Source organism: Thunnus thynnus, chromosome 11, assembly GCF_963924715.1.
Source record: "Thunnus thynnus chromosome 11, fThuThy2.1, whole genome shotgun sequence".
NCBI classification, from domain to species: Eukaryota; Metazoa; Chordata; class Actinopteri; order Scombriformes; family Scombridae; genus Thunnus; species Thunnus thynnus.
This window is the reverse complement of record NC_089527.1, coordinates 9,958,469-9,981,447: the sequence shown is the minus strand read 5'-3', so window position 1 is coordinate 9,981,447 and position 22,979 is coordinate 9,958,469. Positions and strand designations below refer to the sequence as shown.

Sequence of the window (22,979 nt, the reverse complement as noted above, 5' to 3'; positions counted from 1 at the left end):
TGTGTGTGTGCGTGAATGAACACCTTCATGTGCTCTCTTGAATGAGCAGCCGTTACCCAGACTTGTACCTTCTGTCTCAGAACACCTCGCTCAAATGCAAGACACTTCATACACAAACACATATTCACACAAATGGACTGAACTGTTATTTTTGTTGTGTGTTTCTACTATTCTACAGGACACTTTTTACCATCTTTAAATATATGGAGACGCAAAAATGTTGTTTAGAATTTAAAAATGCCAAAATTGGCATTAAAACGAGCTGATCCCTTTCTTTCTCTCTCTCTTTGACCTCAAACACTGAGCAATTGGGGATAATGTCTTGGTAAAAGGGCTATCTAAACCTCACCCGACTCCATTCACTGTAACAAAGACGGAGGTACACTTCAATTAAACCTGTCAAACAGTCCGTCCTGCATTATCAATGAGAGGAGACAGAGAGGGGAAAGACACACAAGCTTGAATAAGTGTTAAACAGAAAAAGGGGAGGAAAGAAAGAAAGAAACCGAAAGGATGGACGGACACAAAAGGGACGAGAGAATAACAAACACAGGAAAAAAAAAAAACAACAAACTGAAAGAGGGAGAGAAAAGCATCTACCGACTAACAGCTGCAGTCAGAGGTCATAAATAATTCATGAATGTCTTCAGTACGCTGGAACAATCAGTCTTTACTGTCATGAGACACTGGGCTTTGCACACATACACACAAATACACACACAAATACACACACAAGCACACGACCCAACTCCGTATCTTCTAGGTAAATAAATTCTAGACCTACAGTATATTCAAATGACAGAGAGATGTTCATTGGTTACTTAGTTAATAAGAAGTTTGCCCGCAAACTGACAAATGTTTTACTTCCTATTACAGTATACACAAAAAGTACTGTGTAAAAGTTTTAGGCACTTCAGATGTTTAGATTCTTATTCATAATGTTATACCATCATCAAGGAGGCATCTCATCAGTCCCTAATATATTCTGCGGCATGACAACGAGCCCAAACATACAGCCTGACTCATAACGATCTATCTTCAGCGACAAGGAGAACGAGCAACAGACGGTTTGGCCCCCACAGAGGCCTGGTCTCAACATCATCGACTCAGTCTGGGATCACATGAAGAGACAGAAGCAACCGAGACCCCTAAAACAACTGTGGCAAGTTCTCCGAGATGCTTGGAACCAACAACCTGCCGAGGAGAGTCGGCTCTGTTTGTTGTACTTGGTCTGGACCAAAGTTTTAAAAAGAAAAAGGTACATTTTTGCCTTTTAATTCTGGTATGCTTTGTGTTCAAGCTGACTTTTTATAAACCAATCAAAACACAAAGACCTACGGACTGATTCATTGATTGGACCGTTTTGGTGACCCTCCCCCCTGCATCCGCTACGCCATCGGATTCCAGCGACTCACAGCGAATCACACAGCGCTTTTACTGCTCCTCGTGTGTTTATTTATCATCTCTGGCGGTCACTAAGAGCACGCAAAGAAATAAATATCGAGATCCAAACAGTCTCAGTCTGGTTGTTTGGAGTTCAGTTCACAGCTTTTCACACCAGCCTGAAATAACCGAGCAGACGCACAAGAATTCCTTTGAACCATAATCAACAGGTTAAGAGTGAAAGCACCTTTACTTATAATATAAATGGAGCCTTTGTGAGGATCAATACTGTTGATAACTTCACTACAGAAAAAGGAAAACAACATGAGGAAAAAGTGGTAGCCATCCCGCCCAGATTAATGATTAAAATTGTAGGAAGGAAGATTGAAGCAGAATGACATGTACAGGCCATGATTGGTGTTGACAGATAATTATTGTTTCTGGCAGAGCTCTGATAGCCACATCCATCCATAATTGTCAGTACACTAGAAATAGATTATAGCTTATCTGAAAAACCCCAACCCACGAGGATGTTTCTGTTTATCGTGGCACAGAAAATCTTGGGACTGACAAAGTACATTATTACCTTTTCCTCTATTTTCTTCTGTTTAGTGTCCACTTATCTATAATATGTATGTTTCATTTTTTATTCATGTAGTTTGGTGGGCAGATGGAGAAAACTGTCTCCTTGAAATGCAGCTACTGGAAAGATACATGTCCTTGTCACAGTCTTGTCTCTAGAAGCATATTTTAAATGTGTAATAATTTGTCTCTTATTTCCATTGATCATTAGATAGAAGAGAGTACGTCACACACACACACACACACACACACACACACACACACACACACACACATCACTATGCAGAGTTGAGCTTCTGATTGATCCGTTTAGCCTCCATAAGCTGCTCTTGGTTGTCCAGCAACAACACACTTTACCCAAAAGTACCTTTCACCATTTCCATTGTATTTCACCATGTTAAAATAGTCAAATATTCCAAAACACGAGGTGAACATGTGTAAAAATGCTCCCTGAGAGTTAAAAGCCAGAGCTTCAGCCTGCTCTGAACGCTCCATTTGCAAGGTTACCTCTACTTTCACGTCGAACTGATGTCAGATTGTTCACACATGCCCACAAACGTCTGTCTCTTCCACGGTCTTTGTTGCGAAGTTTGTTGCTAAGGTTGTTTCACAGGTTGTTCGCGTTGTCCACTCGCATATATTGGACCCGATTTCAGCTCAAACATGTACGGACGTATTTGAGAAGTTGACATTTTGAGAAAAGAAAAGACGGAAAAAATCTGACTACTACTGTTTGTTTATGTATCCTCCAAAATTCAAATACTATGGACTCTGCTCCAGAAAGTAAATTTACAGATATACCAACAACAACGACATGACCGTAAATTTTTGAAGAAAAGGATTTAAGACAAACACAAGTGGACATCTACAGTTTTCAAGCTCACAAGACTGAAGTAGGTCTTTGTAGGACGGCAGGAAGCAAACTAATACTGGAGCAGTTAAACCCAGACATGACTCACATCCACAATCAGTGGAATAACTGTTAACAGCAGATTGAGCGTGACCACATCTGAGCAACCATGCAAGAAGATAGACTGTAAGACATGACTGCTGCAAAAGGTCCTTCTATAAAGTATTATATATATATATATATATATATATATAGTATTATTTTGTAAAAAAGGTAATTAAAAACTTAGCTATCATGCCATAAACATAGCATTTTTAGGAGTTAACACAACTCTTGGTATCCCTAAACTCTCGCTCATACACTCATGTGCACAACACGTTAATTATGCGTGTGCAAATCAAGCAGAAAGAGTACGCAAAGAAGAGTCACAAAGAAAACGCAATTTGCATATCCATTTTCATTCATCATTGTGTTTCTGTGAATTCAAATGACAACATGTGAGAATGTATTCACCCCCAGAGTGTTGCTGCTGTCCCCATTCCTCAGAGACACAGGGGTCTGAGGCCACGGGGTCACAGCACTGAGCCGCTGCCTGGGAAGAGGAAACCGAACTAAACAGAGTAACTAGAGAGACATTCCAACTGATCCCATCACTTACTGAGCAAAAGATTGATTTTTATGTAGCAAAAGAGATGGAAGATCTATGTTGGTAAAAAAACGCATTTAGATAAAATATGACAGAAACCATTTTTGTCGATGTGAGAATTTTTTGATCAGGTTTTATTTTGTTCTTGTTGTCTCTGGGTGATGTGAGTCACTCAAAACAAAATCTCTGGTAGTGAAAATATGACCTGGATGAATATTACACCACCCACCTCCAACATAGCAACAGAAAGACTGCGTTGTTGTTGACAAGACGTAATGAACAAGTTCATAGTGTTAAGATGTGTGACAAGAACACATTCTTGCTGCTCTGTAAAACCTCCACAGAAGTGCGTAGAAAATGTTTAATGAGCACATGAAAACCACTAAATATGAATTAAGGATTAACAGTCAAAACAGTTTCAGTACAAAAGGGATAAAAGCATATTTTTCTCAATTCCCAAAAAGCATAAAGTCAAGCGGTGTGTGTCTTGTAGGTGGACCCGTTAAGACATGGGCCTTCTTTTTTTTTTGAAGCAACGACTGTCAATCAAATGCTTTAATTATGGAATTATCAGTATAATGAGTATGTTCATCTAGATTTAACAGTGCTAATATCTCCCTGAGAAACCGAGACAACAGAAGAAAACACAAAAAAGAAAAAAAATAGAAACAAAAAGGATTCAAGAAAAGAAGCTCTTACGTAAGCCGGGAGTCCCGAATTCTCTTCATAACGAGTTGAGATGATTCTGCCTGAACACAAATACTTTCCCTGCCGTGAAAATGTAAGCTTCTCAGTGTCTATTATGTAGCTACTGTATCATTCTTGAAGGAAATTAGACAACACAGAGGCTGTTGTTGTTTTTAACGTCTGGTTCATGTCACATCGAGTTCTATGATGGCATTTTTTGTTATGCCAAAACACATACACCTGCTAACAATACTAAATTAAGGCAGATATCACCAGCTTTAAATAATGGGGATGCAGAGCAGCAGGAGAGTGAAACGTAAAAAGAGAAAGATATTAAACAAAGGACATAAACCGAAAACAGTAAAAGAGGAAGTGAAAGAAAGTGAAAAGGAGGAGTGGACGTGTGTGTGTGTGTGTGTGTGTGTGTGTGTGTGTGTGGAGGGGGGGGGGTGGGGGGGGTGTTAAGAGGAGAGATGGAGGTTTTGAATAATTGAGCAAGTCTTTCTCTGGGAACTCAACCTCCTTATCAACTTTTCTTAAAGAACATGACACCAAACCTTTTCTCTAATTGCTGATCTTTGCTTTTCTCTGCAGGTATTGCTTACAAAGGCCTTTGTGAAAACTAAGCTGTTACTGAGTTACAGTGCCTATTCGGGTGGCAGGGAGACAGATGAATCACAGAGACACACACACACACACACACACACACACAGTGACTTCATTAGGAACACCTGTTCAATCTAAAGCAATCCAATGCAACAGCTCTGTCATATATTCTACTTTTACCAAGCTTGTGCATTTTCAGTTTTTGTTGATATTGTCAGAAAGGTTTATTATTGAGGTCGTAGCGGATGGTGGTGCATTATATTGAATGGTGTTGCTAATATTTTGTCCACTCCATTGACATACAGACCAACTTTGGTCTGTAGACTCTACTTGCCATAGTTGTGCAAACACTATTTTTTTGTGCTAAGTAGGATTATAACCTGAATACAGTGGGGTAGATAATCTGGCTCAACTATTGGCTTATTTACAACCCGTCTGATCATCTGACCGCTTGTGGTTTTTGCCCTCGTTTGCTGGAATTTGTAACTTATCCTTGAAATCCAACTGGAATTGCTCTACTTGTCCCATGTTCTCCCCGAGTTTTGCATTCATGTGATGGAATACAGTTATACAGGAATACAGGAGCCTGCTTCACAACACATGACTCTGAACAACAACCCATGTTAACCTTCCTGCTAAACTCTCCTTCTTGTCTAACTTACAGACATGAACACACGTCTTGTCCTGCACTTTGCTTGTTGAGCCACGAGCCACCAAACAAACATTCACCGGGGAAAAGCGCACCGCTAATGTCAGTCTGCAGGATAGATAGATCATTAGCTGCTCAGCTGTATTAAATTAAACAGCATGTAAACATACCTAAAAATGTCACACCGGTCCATATGGATCCTTTAACAGTACATTTAAAAAAACAACAAAGAGGACAACAAACAAACAAGTAGGAATGACTATGAAAAAAAATACCCTTTCTCCATCTTTCTATTACACACACACACACACACACACACACACACACACACACACACACACACACACACACACACACACACACACACAGTGCTGTCAGTCTTTGGCTCGTGATCTCAGTGTTGTGTATATTTGAAGAGATGAAGACGGATTGCGACATTTTATAAACGAGGGAAATGAGAAGGTGACAATGGGCTTGAGGACAGAGAGAGGAGAGAGAGAGAGAGAGAAGAGAGAGAGGAGAGAGAGAGAGAGAGAGAGAGAGAGAGAGAGAGAGAGAGAGAGAGAGAGAGAGAGAGAGAGAGAGAGAGAGAGAGAGAGAGAGAGAGAGAGAGAGAGAACAGGAAGTGAAGGGTAAGAGTGCCTCCAGAGATTTGGGTAATTCCACAGCAGCGCGTTGGGTTTGCACAACAAATCGACAGGTAGCCCACTTAGCTTGGAACACTGCTGAGCAAGCAGGCGAATAATGACACTGCAGCTGTAACGTCGAAAATACACAGAATACTCAAGTGCCATTTCGGGGGAATACTTAAAAAGATACACACAGCCTCACGAAACAAATTGCACTAACACTTGCAGTCTTGCTCTCCCTAACATCTCCTCCTCTCCCACAACACACACACACACACACACAAACACCGACATATTTTCTGTAAGTAAGATGGTACAAAATGAGAAAGCAGTTGTCCTAAATGCAGGCTGGAGCTCCGTGTATTCAGAGAGCTGTGTCACAGTAAGATGGCAATTTGTACCCCGATGGCAATTTGTACCCCGATTTTCCCATTTGTTAGAGTAGTAAGTTATGACATGTGGTTCTTCTATATCCAATACATAAAAAAGTGATGGCCTGGAGATCATTAACAGTCAGATTTCTATAATAAATTCAAAACATAGTTCCAAAATGAACTGAAAAGCTTTAAACGCTTCAGAATAATTCATATGGGCTTCTGTAATATCAAACCTTAATGACTGTAAAATCTACATTTTGCAGTATATTTGAGCTTCAATATCATTCTTGGTCCTCGTTAGTTTTAAACCTACTCAGATGTTGGGTGATTAATCATAGTCCTTTTATTGGCTCCAGAGTTTTTAACAAGTAAAAACCTTATCAAATCTGTTGCACTATACTGTATCAGTCAATTGTCACTGGTTAAGTTTAATAATAAGCAACCGAATATACTGCTCCAATAAGTGTCTACGTATAATCAATGGTGGGTGCCAACATGATTTCTTTCTGCATCCCATGTAAAAAAAAGTTCATTAAATTATGAATGCAGTTATTAAAGTAAGGCTTTTTTTTGGCTCTTACCAGGAGACACTGCCAGCTGAAAATGATGCAGTTTGTCCTCATCTGGGAAATTGGCTTTGCACGTACCTGAAAGTGGAGGGAGGAGAGAGAGACGGTTAGAAATGAGTCGAAGGTTAAAGTTAGAAGCAGCTGTATGAAGGTGCACCACTACTTCTTATTGCTTGCTTTTGCACCAGAAAATGGCATTAAAATCAATAACATATTGTATTTCCATTCAGTCTTTCCTAAGCCACATTGTTCATATTGTCCACACAGAATGCAGGGCTTGTTAAAAATAAATAAATAAATAAAAATCATGGCTGTGGGGCTCCCTGTGGCACCACATTCCCCCCTGGTGTTCAAGGATATGTACTGCACTCAAGACCACTAACATCACCTGGGAGAGAGATTTTTAACCGTGTTCATGTAGAAGAAGTGTTTAATCTAACTAAACAAGTTAATTAAATAAGTTAAGTTTCATTATCAACTCTCCTTACGCTCCTTTTTTGTACACAATGTTCCCACATAATAGAAATATCTGTTGATTAAAGCCACACAGTGTCCCAAGGAGGGTAGTAAATTCAGTTCAGGTAACACATGGTCATGTATATCTGCCATTGCACAAACATGAGAACTCCATAACCAAGGAAACTGCACAACTTTATTGCTAATCTGGTCAGTGTATCACAAGTTAGAGTTTTGCTTACAGATCTGTGCAGTTAAGGAGACTGAGGTTCTACATTTAGCTCTGATTAGCTGGTTTGTTGCCATTTAAGAAGAGCTTTTGATTGAATTTTTTAATATCATTACATATGGCCAATGCTATTTTTATATTTTTAAATGGCACCGTTTAACGAAAGACACTGAGGCTCATTATAGCGCGCTCTAATCAAAACACTGGTTAGGTTTTACATTTTTATAGCAGCATGATCATTTTCTTAACTTGAAATTCAGAAATAATGACTTTTTCATATTTCTTTTCTATTATTTCTACATTTACACGACTCCTGAGTAGGCGACAGAGAGTGATTCCGGTCCTTGCTGCCAAATGAATGTAAAGGAAACACAGAATGAAATGCAGCAGTATATCCATCCTCTAGTTAGACTGATCACACAATCTACTGTGGGCTGCATGTAAAAGATGGCACTCTACAAATAATTTATGAACATTTTATCATATCTGAAAGTTAATTTGTCTTTTGCAAACTTTCTCTGCCAGCCTCAAAGATCATTTATGCCAACTTCGATTCCGTTACTCAGGAGATTGTGAAATGAAACATTTGAGTTATTAAATATGCAGATGTTCAGATACGATTTGAGATACAACATGCACCCTCACAAGCCCCTCACAATTGTCAAACATATCAAATAATATTATATAAAGGTGTCATCTGATAATCAAACAGACATCATCCCTCATCATGTGTATCTATACAGTTTAAAGGATGGGTTCATATTTTTTTTTAAGTCAGCTGTGCAAATCAGTCAAATAGATATCTTTCAATGTTACAGTCTTTTTAGTGCCAAAGTTCCTCTTTTTGTTACTATACTTGCACCGCAGCTCATGAGGGAAACACAAAGAGAGAATTTGATGCTAAAAAGACTGTAAATCTGGCAGATATCCACTTGATATGACTAACTCAGACTGTTGAAGCCTCATACAAGTGTCAGATAAACTTTAAATGTATTTTTGGACAACATGACTGTGTGGAAACACTGTGGATTTTGGACCTCATCACTTACATTGAAAACGCATTTGAAGGGGATCTTTTAATAGCCGGTATGAACAGGAGGAATGATTACAGCGAGGAAAACCTCTTTCACTGTTCATGTGGGCACCTGAATGTTGTTTTAAGACACACTTGAAAAGTTGTGAACCTATCCTTTAACTGTGCACGCGTGTGTCTGTGTCTATGTGCTTGGTAATGTTTGGGGGACTATCAGCATCTGAACACGGGTTTTGTCAGCAGTGTTACTGAATGAAGGGGCTAAATAATGTCTCTCCCTACAGCTTATGAAAAACCAGACTTAGGGTTGAATTCTTGGCTGTCGAAGACTGAACCGCCACCTCTATTGCGGCCCCCTAGTAGCTGCTGAATCATGGCTTTCTCATGCAAAGCTACATCCTTGTAGGGTTGCCTGCCTTGTCGGTTAGATTTGCTTTCACTTTGCTTCTTATTTTCCTGTCCATTCATTGCAGCTTTACTTTGTTCTTGTTTTTGAAAGTTTATTTTATTATGATGATCTCTGATTTTGTAGGTTGTGTATTCTAGAGGATGATAGACTACGGAAATAAAAATGAAATAAATCAGTTGTTATTGTGCACATTTCATTTCTATTACCCTAGCTTAACATAATTCAATAATTATTGTTACAGTTTCTTTGGTAACATCTTGATCCTACGGTATAACCACCTTATTCTCAGGAGTTTTCCTTTTCAGCTTTGTTTTTTAAGTCCCACATCTCTGCTTTTCCCTGAGCTCTTGTTCCTGTCAACCCTAAGGGGTGAATATCCATCAGTGTCATACAGCAAGTCCAGATCCACGGCACGCAGCCAGGTTTCTATGAGGCTTAGTATTGAAGCCTCATGAAAATAAAAAGAATACTTCACAGAGGGCCACATTTCATCATTGTTGTTGGTGATAAAGCACAGGTCGGATGAGTATAATATTTAAGAGAGGATGTTAGCAGACGGCCCTGTTGTTCGGAAGAATCGGAGGAATATCTTGTGCACAGACAAGTGCAGGTTAGCATTTAGCATGCAGCAAACATACAGGCTATTCAGTTGATGTACCCTACAACATCCTCGCCATGCACCCCCAGTAACTGAATGCCAATATTTCCTACAGGCTTGTAGTCATTTTTTTTTTTAGGAGATGTAAAAATAATTCCAAGCAAACTAATCAGTTTTCTTGCTTCCTATTCAACACTGTGAGATACATTCACTGTTTACTTATCTGGGTTTCATGGTCCTCAGCTGTGGGGGCCACCTCATCAGACCACAAACAAAAAACAGGCATGCTGTGTTCAGCCAACAAAATCATAATGAATCTGCACTCATGCATTACAGTAACGATATAACGGACTAATGAAGATCTGATATAGGCTACTGGAGTGTGAATTCTCGAATAAAAGCCAGCACTCAAATAGCAAAGGTCGGTACAGTCTGTTTGAACAAAGACATCCCTAGAGTTATAACAAGCATGAAACCAGTCCAGACCCACAGCACATGCGTTTGTACTTAAGAGTATAGCTCATTTCCTGCTTAATACCGCAAAATACATGTGGTAGAGCTGGGCAATTGAGCTAAAAAAATAAGATTTGAATAATGTTAAGCCTTGATGAAATGGCTTTACAAAATGAATAGTTTAGACTAACCACAGACCTGAACTGAACCATCTGAGGCTGTTGCCGGTTTCCTCATATACAATTACACTCACCGAGCACATTATTAGGAACACCTGCTTATTCATGCAATTATCCAATCAGCCAATAATGTGGCAGCAGTGCAATGCATAAAAAACAGCAGATACAGGTCAGGAGCTCCAGTTAATGGAGAAAAAATGTCATCTCTGTGACTTTGACCATGTTTGTAGGTGCCAGACAAGCTGGTTTGTGTGTTTCTGAAACTGCTGATCTCCTGGGATTTTCACCCACAACAGTCTCTAGAGTTTATTTAGAACGGTGTGAAAAACAAAAACCATCCAGTAAGCAGCAGTTCAGCAGATGGAAACACATTGTTGATGACAGAGGAGAATGGCCAGACTGGTTCAGGCTGACAAGAGAGGCTACGGTAACTCAGATAACCACTCTTTACAACTGTGGTGAGCAAAAGAATCATCTCAGAATGTACAACACGTGGACCCTTGGATGGACCGGATGGACTGCAACAGCAGAAGATCACGGCGGGTTCCACTCCTGTCAGCCAAGAACAGAAATCTGAAGCCGCAGTGGGCACAGGCTCATTAAAACTGGACTGAAGACTAGAATAACGTAGCCTGGTTTAATGAATCTCGATTTCTGCTGAGGCACACAGATGGTAGGGTCAGAATTTGGCACCAACAGCATGAAACCATGGACACAACATGCCTTGTGTCAACAGCCTAGGCTGGTGTAAATGTGTGGGGATTATTGACACACTTTGGGCTCCTTAGCATCAATCAATCATCATTTGAATGCCACAGCTTGTGTCAGTGTTGTTCCTGACCATGTGCGTCCCTTTATGGCCACCATCTACTAATGGCTACTTCCAGAATGATAATGCACCATCGTCACAAACTGGTTTCATGAACATGACAATGACTTCAGCATACTTCTCATCTGAATCCAATAAAACACTTCTGGGACATGGTTAAACGGGAGATTCACAGCATCAATGTGCAGCTGACAAATCTGCAGACATTATGTGCTGCAATCATGTCAACATGGACCAGAATCTCCAAGGAATGTTTCCAACATTGTGTTCAATACATGCCAAGAAGAATTAAACCTGTTTTAAGAGCAAAGAAGGGCCCTACCCAGTATTAGTATGGTGTTCCTAATAAAATGCTCAGTTCTATGATATTTTAGTGAAATATTCAAACAAAACACATGTAGATGTATTGACTGGAAGATGTAGAGATAAGCGCTAAGCTAATGTAAACATATGTGGAAGAATACTAAGTGCCATGGACTCTGAAACAATGAGTCTGGTTTAATGAACGCCATTAGTGCAGTGAATGGATGTGTTGATCATACTTACTAGGGAGATTGGCTTCAAGTTCTGCAACTTCTGTTGAGAGAAAATGAGAATAATGAATAAGCAAAAAAAGGGTAAAGGGACAGAGGCAACATACATACTTTCACACAGGAAGCACTGAAATGCTACCTGTAAAATTGTTTTTAATACATGCAGCACAGTCTAAAGAGGAAAAAGCAAAGTGACTAGCACAGCGGGACATCAAGTTCTAAAAGGAGGATGAGGAAAAGAAAAAAAAGAGAGGAATAAATGAAGAAAACCAGCAGGAAGACAATGGAAAGAGTAGAGGGTTGTTAAGCAGCCGTTGCATCTGGGAGAAGTCTGGCTTTGCTTTTAAAAGCTTTCAGGTTGTCTGTATTGTTTTTCTCATCCGCTGCTGATTTGCGTCAGCTGCATGGTTTGACACCTCTGATCTATTTGTCCACTCAAAGAAACATAAAAGAAGGTGAAGGGAAAAAAAAGAGTGCAATGACACAGACTTGGATATTTAACAAATATCTGCGGGGTAAAAAAAAAAGATCATTCCAAGCAGTCCATGTTGTTGTTCTGGTGAAATTTGACATTTCACTTCTACAAATGTATTCTTTGACATGTGCAGAGCATAATAATTAGCTGACTAATCTTTCACTCCCTGCCCCTCCATGTGAAAGTCAGAGCATTGGGTCAGCTATTTCACAAGCCCTTTTCAGCAAGTAGGCAGTTCATGTTTTGCTGAATGAGACCGACTGCTTTTTATCAGCACAAGTACTGTTTTTCATCACCTGCGTATGACAGGTCCCTATCCATATTTGAAGAAATTCTCTCTAAAAACCATCCACATTTTTTTTTCCCAGTAGTTCTCAGCTGTGTTTAATCAAGATCCAAACACTAAACCAGATTCCTCCTTTCTGGCTGAAGTTGTGTCTTAACATCAGTACCTGCTGTAGAGTTTGTCTGGGATCCAAACCAGCATTATCTTAGTCCTACTGGTATACTGTTTAAATGACAAGCACTTTCCATCAGGGAGCAGATCTACACTGATGTACAACACAATGTTCTAATACATTTAAGGTATGATGCATTCCCTAAATTGAAAAGTTGTTTATATTTTTGCATGTAGAGCTGCAGCGATTAGTCGATTAATCAATTTTTTAAGAAGAAAACGTACAAATTCTCTGATTCCAGCTTCTAAAATGTGAATATTTTCTGGTTTCTTTAGTCTTGTATGACAGTAAACTGAATATCTTTAGGTTGTGGACTGTTGGTCGGGACAAAAGAAGACATTTGAGGACATCACCTAAGGTTTTCGGAAACAGTGGTTGACATTTTTCACCATTTTCTGACATTTTATGGACCAAACGTCTAATTGATTAATCAAGAAAATAACTGACAGATTAATCGATCGTGAAAGTAATTTACATGCAACATGAAATGATGAGCCCAGGAGTAGGTGCATGGAGCAAAAGGAGTTTTACATAGTAAAACACTGTTGTGGAAATTCATTACAATGTAATTGTGAAATACTGTAATTTGTGGTATACTTATAGTATGCTTATAGTGTACTTCTTGTAGCCCACAACATCCATCTAGACATTAACCCTATTATCAAACAAAGCATCTTCATTCAAGTTCTTGGGCAGATCAGGTCACAGTGAATCACATTAACACTTTCACTACTTTCAATGATTGGGTAAGGTGTAAGTAAATGTACAGACTAGAGAATGTAAAGGAGAAAACAATCTGGAGTGAGAATAAGACGATAAACAAACACAAATGGGATGACAATAAGTTAAAGGGACAAGGACAACTCTTTGAAATTTAAAGGAGGGACAGAGGAGGCAGGTGTCTGGAAGCTGGTTCTCAAGGCAAAGAGAGGAAGCTATAAATAAATACAAAGGAACACGAGGCGAAAACATGGACAGAGACAAAGAAGAATGAAGAAAGACAAAGAAAAAGAAGGAAAAGTCCAAACAACCATGGAGGAAGAGGAGCATGAACAATTCATACAGTATACGTCTCCCTAATTTTTGAGAGTCAGTTTTAAAACAGGATTAAAGAAAACATAGTCAAGAAACAATTGTATAGCCTCAATATTTTATTTTCATTATAAGAGCAAGGTAACTGTAAGCGTAGTATATCCAGATTTCCTACAAGCTATACAAAGAGTCTGAGCCAGAGCGTGCCACTGAATCAACTTCCCCTTTACACCATTAAATATCTCACTACAACCTCTCCGCGTTCCAGACAACCCAACATCAAACACTGTATAGAAACCAGTCATTGTCTTTCAATGTGTAGTAGTAAAATAAAGTGATCTCAACTGATGACGTCAGAGAAAGCGGACGACAACACCAGGTACCTTTGGTAAGGAGGCGGTCCCTTATGGAGACCCTGTGGGTGGAGTCGGAGGCTCCGGAGGCACGGCCCGTCTTTCCTCCATCGTCCCTCTTCAGCTTACTGGCCAATGTAAGCATGGCTACGCTGCTGTGATCTGCCTCGGTCTGCCCCCACGCTGCACTGCGCTGCTGCTCAAATGCCTGACGATCACACACACACGACATAAAGAATGCAATCGTTAACTTAATCATATTGCAGGATAGAGATGATACGCACATGACACTGTTATCTTTAAACAAAGTCACTGACTACCTCCAGCAACATTGTGTCATGACTCTGCATAGAATAAGTAGATATGATGGATGGAAAAAAAAAAAAACAGAACAGAAAAATGTATTTCATGGTAATTAATATCCAGGGCCAAAGCTCATTTCTGCTTAGCAAAGAAAGATCTTGAGATCTTTTCACACCACACTAGTCTGACTACATTAAGTATCTCAAAATATTGATTTTCAGCCCACGCGTCTTCAGGCTGTCTTCGGCGCGAGTCTCATGGTAAAGAGATAAGAAGGACACAAATTGCGAGTGTTAATAGGTGACACGCAAAAAATAATGAGGTGCGAGTCTGCTCCTTCCTCTACTTCCTACAGCAGTGAACTGACTGCTATGACACCAGTTATTTATGATGGAATAATAAGAGAGCTTGACATCAATTAGAGAAGCCAATTGCTGTCAGACTCCCTGATACGGAGAGACGTGCGGGGCTACAAGTCGTATGATAGTGTAAGCTTTGAGTTTTATGCTTATTAAATCACATTACCTGCAGTAAATCAAGTAAATTAATTATACAGCCCTGCGGTTCTTTACACTTCATAAAAGCCTATTCTCAAAACGCTGAACGCATAAAAAGTGAGAACAACAAGCTAAATAAGTTGAATGAGCATTAACACGCACGGCTGACAGCGAATGTAATGTTGCTGCTGTGTCTCTGGTGTGAAAGCGGTTTCATAACATGAACCTTCAGAGTATAAGAGCAGAAGCTACATCACACAAAATACTCAGTCATCTAGTGCTAACTGCACCGACTGCAGTACAAGTCACGCCGGGATCTGATTCGGCTGAGGTGCCAATGACTGATCTTTCCTGACATCCTACGTTTTGCAATGTGGTAATTAATCGCAGCAGCATGCCGCAAAGTCACGAAAAAATAAAACATTCTGAGATTTTCTGAGAGGAGGAGGAGGAGAAGGAGGAGGAGGAGGAGAGCAGACACTGCTGCCAGTCAAACAGCAGGCTGAACTGCACTGAACTGATATTAATTTTAAGTTCAATACTGATCAGCTGGACTCAGCTGACAACTGAAAGAACAGAAAGTTCCGTTACATCTGCGATGCTTCTTAAATGATTTTAAATAAGAGCACAGAGCATCCGTATGTGATTATACTCCTGAGTAATCTTTCACAGGAGTTAGTGATTTGTTTCCAATACAGCTGAATTTCTCTGGAATTAAGGGAAGATGGAGACTGATACAGTAGTGAGAGTACAAGGATGGAATTTTAAAGACTCTGCTTCCTGCAACGTTTAGGGGAATTTGAACTGTACTTATGAAATAATGCCACAGGGTACACAGATGTAGACTTATACGTCAAAAAAAATATATATACATTTCATGTTTAACATTGTTTTTTGAATCTGAAAGTGTATTAGACAGAGGGAGGCCTACAGAGTCAAGCGTCACAAATCTGGTAGCATGGGTGGATTGTTTGCCTTTGGTAAATACCACTCAGGAGACTCACCGTACCAGCAAAGAAGAGTACTTACTGCCAACTTTCCTATTAATGCTGCTACCACAAGAGGCAATTATCTATGTCATGACATTGTCAAAGTCACAGATGAAAACCCTCACTTTTTGTAAACATGTTTTCTTGTAAATGGCAGCGCCAAGCTGTCTGAGAGGGTTTGTGCCTTTGATGTTATTTATCTATTTCCTGGAAGTGTTTCTTGTGCGGTGTGCCCTTTGAGTTGGTGATGATTTGGCATTTATTGCTCTGTATGTTGTAAAATTAGACAGCAATAACTGTACTGGATTTGAAAATTTCAATTAAGAAAAGACTCTTTATTTACTCCTCAGCCTTTTATTTGGGTCTACAGATTCTGAGTGTGTAAATACGCCCACTAAAAGTGTCCTCAAACATACCGCAACGGAATTCTGACATTAATCCAACAATACTTTCTGCAAACAATCCCACAATGCATTGCTCCACATTTTACAGATGAACAAATTACAGTTCTGTGACTCTACAGTTGACAGTGATGATATAAATGATGATGATGATGATGATAGGGAAGGGTCCAAAATTTGAATTTACTGCTCACTATTGATTAAACTATTGTGTGTAGGCCCTCCAGCAAAGATATTTGGCGCCTGGTGAAAGCTTAAGTTTCAAAGTTTACATCAAAACTTTTACACAATATTTCACAAATCTACTGAAGATAACAAAACAAACACAATGCTCATGTGCTGTAAATCATGATGAATGTAACCTTGTTATATCTGATACCACCCCCACATGAGGAGAGGTGTTGAAACCGCAGTTGCACCATGCTATTTGAACGAAGTCTAATTAACCTACCAAATATTCAGTTTTAATGTGTGAATCCCAGCATATCTAACCCTTTTTGCCAATGTGACCATAATAGATATGTTCTTCTCAAACACAAATAGGAGGCAATCTTAACAGAAATGATGTGTTGACGCTATTTTTTTTCTAAGGCAACAACAATAGAACTATCAGTCAACCTTAAATAAAGCAGGTCAGTGTTAATTATGTGTGAACAACCAATAAAGTATGTCTCTTAGTCCCAAAGTGCAACACAGAACATTTACTTGCATGTGAGTCATTTTTAGCCAACTTAGTTTTAAAATAAGCAGTAAATTACTACTGGGAAAAATGACATCTGCCCTCAGATGCAATCTTAAAGAGTGTTATAAATCAATTGCATTCTTAAATGAATTAAAAGCCTGTTAATGCCTCCCCCAGCGAAAAATCCTGAAGAAACTGGCCTATAGGGAGGAGTGAATGAGTGAACGAGGGAGTTTAAATTTAAAAACACAACAAAATACAGTATGTCAACATCAAAAATGACCAACAAGTAACTATTATGGCAACTTTCAGGGGATTTCATTTGTTCAAAAACATCTCTATTCACCTCAACTGGTCCAGTTTGCTTCAGCAGCATCCAGGCTAAAATCCATGTAGACACATTCCTTGTATTACTCAGTTCATGTCATTAAGTCTCGTTGATCGCTGCTGTTTAATATCTGCTAAAACACACTGTTTACCCATTCACTACTATGCAGTCTCACAAGTCTTTTCACCTCTCCAAGTGAACAGTTCACTAGACTCCCTGCACTCTGTGGGTATTGGGTACGATCACTGGGGGGACAGCAGTAGCAGAGAGTGAGCAGATCAGGTATCAGTGAGCCCATAAAATGTGTGTCACTAAGCCGGACTCGATGCCCACCTGCCTCAGCTGTCAGTCACTGCCCCCCAGGCGCTGCCCACCGACACAGAGTACCTGCTCGTTAGCCAAGTGGCTGTAGAGACACAGCCGTGCAGCAAAAGCAGACAACAGTGATGGCAAACGCACACACACACAACATGTCAAGCGGAATTACCTGGAAAAACACACACACACACACATTGCTGAAAAAAATCAGTTGAATGCTGTGCAGTCACATCAGTTTGCCCTGGGTGTACGCTAGCCTACTTTTTTAAAACGTTTTTGCTCCCTGTAACTGCTGTTTTACCAAGAAGAAATGGCTCCAACTGTTATGACACTCAAAAACACCCCTTGTGACATTGAAAGCGGATAAAACAGACATACTTTTATAAGTTATTGCCTCGTCACTGTACTGTTAGCTCGTTTAATAACCGTGATAACTAACCGCTACCACTGCTAATCACAGCTAGCTACAGGCACAATATCCACGCTTATATCCTGTCTAAATGTATGCTCGTTCCTCGTATATGTTGGGTAAGTGGAAGAAGAAATGTATCTTGTTTTAACGGTGAAGACGCAAGTTTAAGTTGTTTGTTAGCTTGTGTGTCATCTGAGCGTTGTTGTTTTTTTTTTTTTTTTACCTGCTAGCGCTCCTTGCTACACCATAATCGGCTGCCCTCCTCTGTTCAAGGCGCCGTCTGCAACTCCAGCCGGAGACTGACTGAGGCACGTCAGACTGTAAGTTAAATAGTTTTTAAAATGATGGTTTTGGGATTTCAGGGTTTCGGGGTGTAAGCTGAGTGGAGGATCAGCTGTCAGAACTTTGCTCCGGTGTCATGGGCAACGGAAGTGCAGCGAATGCCGGCCGTTATTGTTGTTCGTGTAGACATGGCAGCGGATAAACAGTTCCGCCGAGCAGAGTTCCAGGCGGTGTAATGTTTGGCTTTGAAAATTAACACTACAGCAGCGCTAAAAGTACCAATACAGCAATGTGAAAATACTCCATTACAAGTAAAAGTCCTGCACGAAAAATCCTACTTAAGTAAAAATGCAGTATTAGCAGCAAAATGTACTTAAAGTATTGGAGTAAAAGTACTCATTTAGTCCCTCTGACTGATATATTATTATATATGATGTTATTAGATTGTTAATACTGAAGCATCAGTGTGTAAGCAGCATGTTACTGTTGTAGCTGCTGGAGGTGGAGCTAGTTTGAACTACTTTATATACAGTTAGCTAATTTAGTCCAGTGGTTCCCAACCAAGGGGTCGGGCCCCTCCAAAGGGTCACCAGATAAATCTGAGAGGTCATGAGGTTATTAATGGTAGAGGAAAGAAGTAAAAAGAAATTCTAATATGCAAAAGTCTGTTTTCAGTTCATGCCATTTTTCTCTAACCTTTGATTTTTGGTGAAAAATTATTATATGTTATATTTCATGTTTCTTATATGATATATTTTTATATTATTATTATTTTATTATAGTATTTTATGTGCAGTACTGTCCAAAAGATTATGCACTAAAAGTTAAGTGAGGATGCTTACAAAAATATTGCTATAGATTGTTTTTATTTATCAATCAACCTCATGCAAAGTTCAGTAAACAGAAGAATCCTAAACGAAATCAATAATTGGCATGACCACACTTTACCTTTAAAACAGCACCAGTTCTCTTCGGTACACCTACACACAGTTTTTCAACATACTTGGCAGATCGGTTGGTCCCACGTCTTGGAGAAGTTGCTACAGTTCTTCTGTGGATTTAGACGTCTCAGCTGCTTCTGTCTCTTCATGTGACCCCAGACTGACTCTATGATGTTGAGATCAGGGCTCTGTGGGGGCCAAACCATCTGTTACAGGACTCCTTGTTCTTTTTGTCAATGAAGATAGTTCTTTATGACTCTGGCTGTATGTTTGGGGTCATTGTCATGCTGCACAATACATTTGGGACCGATCAGATGCCTCCCTGATGGTGTTGCATTATGGATATGAATCTAAACATCTGATGTGCCTAAAGCTTTTTTTCCACAGCACTGTATGTGTTTATGTATTATGTTTTGCTTTGGTATTTGATAAACCCAAATTAACAGGTTAACTGCTTCAGATATCAGTTTCAGTTCTATTAAAATAGTAAAAAAGAAATTAAATTAAAATATATGATGGTTGTAATACAATAAATAGGAGGAAGCACAATGAAATATCTGAACAGCCTGCACATACACACACAAACACACACACACACACACACACACACACACACACACACACACATACCTTGAAAAGAGCACCATTTGCAAAAACAGACAACAAAGACTTGCTTTTTGACAGAACAGCTCGTTTCACTTCTTGGAGCCAATCCAATTCACCCTGCAGTATTTGGACAAAATTGTGATTCACTCAGCCAGTTGTTATGGACCTAAAGGCATGGAGGCTGTCACTGTAAACAAGAACATGTTCTTTACTGACCTGCCTGGTCAAATGAAGGTTTTAAAAAAAGAGGAGTCTGTTAATCTTGGAGAGAGTGATTATATTGTATTTCATCTACATCTGTTTAGACAGGTGCTGGCCATCAGGCTTTCTGTGGTGCTCTAACAACAATGGATTTGCCCCCACGACAATGTTATGTTCACTCACTCCTCCTCACATGATGTACTTGTTATTCAGTTGATGTCAACTTAGGACAACGCGTACATCTGTATTTATTTAAATGAGTTTATTGTGAGTTATAACAAAGTAACAGCCTGGGATGTATTCTTTAAAACATAACCAGTATTTGAAAAACATATTGAAAAACTGCATTTTGAAAAACATTAACAACCCAATAATAAAAAGGTTAAAAAAAAAAAAAAAAACTTACGTGGGGAGAGGTGAAGCCTTGTCAGAAGAAAGAGGAGATGAAGAACAGTAGGTCGGAAATCCAGATGGGATCCAGACTTTTAAACAGCTGGAAGGACATTTTCTAAGCATACCGAATATATCAACAAATAAAACTGTCCATCTTCTCCTCAAATGACCCATGAAAAAGAAAATACAAATCACATGCCAAAACTCATGTGTTACTAAAGATGAAAGCGTGTATTTTGAAATAAAATATTTTTGTCACTTCTAGGTCTTCAGGTTCAAAAACAGCGTAAAGAAGGAGATAAAAAGACATTGTCACGCTGTTCTACCCAAAGGGGGCAATTAACCAACGGAAGATGCACCTTAAGGAATTTCCGACTTCTGTTTATCTTTTCCGTAACTTCTTGAAAAGTGAAATATTTCATTAGCTTATGTCAACTGTGATGTCTGTAGCCCAACACTGACTTGGAAAGTGTTCACCTAAAAGTCATAAAACATCTGCTGTCTGCAGGCCGGATACAAAAATATTAGGATTTATCTCCTGCTGCTACAGTATGTTGTGTACAATCCAGGGTTGGAGGTGTCTTGAGGGCATTAAACCCAATCTCCTCACTTTCATCTTCATCTCCCCTCCATGACAGTGAATTAGTCACTCATCTTATTTCACTGATGGAACGGGTCGTACACATTTTTTTTAATCCAGTCAGTGCAATTAATATGCTTAAGGAGGTTGTGTTTAGGACACGCGTCATGATGCATTACTCTCTGTATTCGCTTGATTTAACATCGAACTTGTGGCCACTGCTTGTCTCCATGTTGTTTATTTTTTCAATTTTAAAATGTCCATTTACAGCATTTGTCAGTTAACCAATTTCAAGTTGGAAACCACAGGATAAAAAGTGCCAAATTTAGCAGAAAATCTCTCCTCTCCTCTGAGACACATTCAGTGAAGTATTAACATGAACCCGAAGCAAAACAAGATATTTTTCATAGATCTTATTTTACTGACTTCTCCACATTTTTTCTACAAATTTTAAAGTAATTTGATGGATCCACTTTAAAACTGTTTTCAGCAGGTCTTTGAAAATACATTTACCTAAGAAGGATTTTTCCAAGCATTAAAGTTTCTCTGTGTTCACCTTAAATCTAAGTTTAACACATGTATGTACGATTTTATTGATTTTGTGGCATCACAACTACTTTGGATGATGGTCCAGTATGCTACTTTCACAAGTGTGATGTAAAACCTTGAAGCCTCCAGTGCACAAACACTGAGAATGGACTCTTCAGAGAATTAGGAAACATCTTGTGTCCAGCAGTGAAAGTAAATGATATTTTAACAAAGTCATTGAACTATTTTTGTAGGCAACACATATCAAACACAAATGATTATTCATAGCAGAGTTTGTTTTTGTCTTAAAACATGTCTGGAGGGGATTGTTAACTTATTTCCTTTAAAAAAAAACAAAAAAAACAAATTATACCACCAGTTACTGTGGATGCATATTAAAGTGACATCTGGTTGTCGATGTAGATCTGTCTGATAATGTGACTGCAGCAGCGGTGACAGGAGACCCGGTGGCTCTAATCTTAATCATGTAGAAACAAAGTGATACACCGGAGGGGCTTTGCTCTCCCTGCTGGACCACATGACCCAGATGTAAGTGTGGTGTCTACTCAGTTTAAGGAGAAAAAGAAACTTTTCTGCAGAATCATGACTAACACACATGTCATAAATAATTCAAATCCTGTTTTATACTGTATGTTTGCTTCACTTCTGCTGCACTTTAGCTACAACCATCAGGCTATATTAAAAAACAAGAAGGGATTTGTTACAAAACTAGATGTTCTCCACTGATGTGCACACAGAAGACCAATATGAAGGTACACAAACACTGGCATAGTGATGTTTTTCAAGTTATAATTGAGTTAGTAGAATTTAATTAGGTTTGAGTTGAATTAACAGCAGCAGTTGGTTGCAGGTTAACATCTACCAGGCTCCCATTTGACATATAGTACCAGTCAACAGTTTGGAGACACCTTCCCAACCTCTTGAATGAAAAACTTTTACTGTATTCAGCCACATTTTACAAGACAGCAGCGAGATGAGTGACTCCCAACATATCCGTTTTCCCTCAAGGGTTCCATTAAATTAGGTTTAAAATCCATAGATGAGGCTCATAAATGTTGAGAGTGTAACTTGATAGCAATAGAAGGTCTTTTTTTACAGTAAGTGCACTCTCACACAGAAGAAAAGTTGGTGGCAGTACTTTGTCGTGCTGTAGGCATGTGGAAAGCTGATGTGAATGTGCAATGTTTGCAAGTTGCAAAAGTCACAGGCCCATAGCAAAACATGACTCATGGGAGGAATGTCTGCCTTATTTACCACTTTTTATGGATTGCACTCCAAAGAAAGTATTTTATTTAAGAATGATAAAAAGAAATGAGTACAATACACAACATTCGTATGTTCAAATATGGTTTTTACACCTCCAGTTTTGAACATTTTATCATTTGAACATATCCACAGTTGTCAAGTAGGGCTTTTAGTTTTAGCACAGATCCTGTAAATGGTTTTAGACACATCACTTTCATTGAGGAGATGGAAACATCT

At 39.2% G+C, this 22,979-nt stretch overlaps 1 protein-coding gene across 1 annotated transcript in view; it reads right to left on the bottom strand.

Moving 5' to 3' along the window:
• The window catches only part of ube2f (ubiquitin-conjugating enzyme E2F (putative)), a 44,969-nt gene extending 26,565 nt beyond the window's left edge, over positions 1–18,404 (bottom strand). The window contains exons 1-4 of the mRNA XM_067603128.1: positions 18,169–18,404; positions 14,046–14,223; positions 11,711–11,740; positions 6,991–7,056 (exon numbers count right to left, since the gene is read on the bottom strand). Coding sequence (XP_067459229.1) covers positions 6,991–7,056; positions 11,711–11,740; positions 14,046–14,160 — 211 coding nt within the window. The 5' untranslated portion in view covers positions 14,161–14,223; positions 18,169–18,404. The remainder of the gene's footprint in view (positions 1–6,990; positions 7,057–11,710; positions 11,741–14,045; positions 14,224–18,168) is intronic.
• Positions 18,405–22,979: the final 4,575 nt, after the last annotated feature.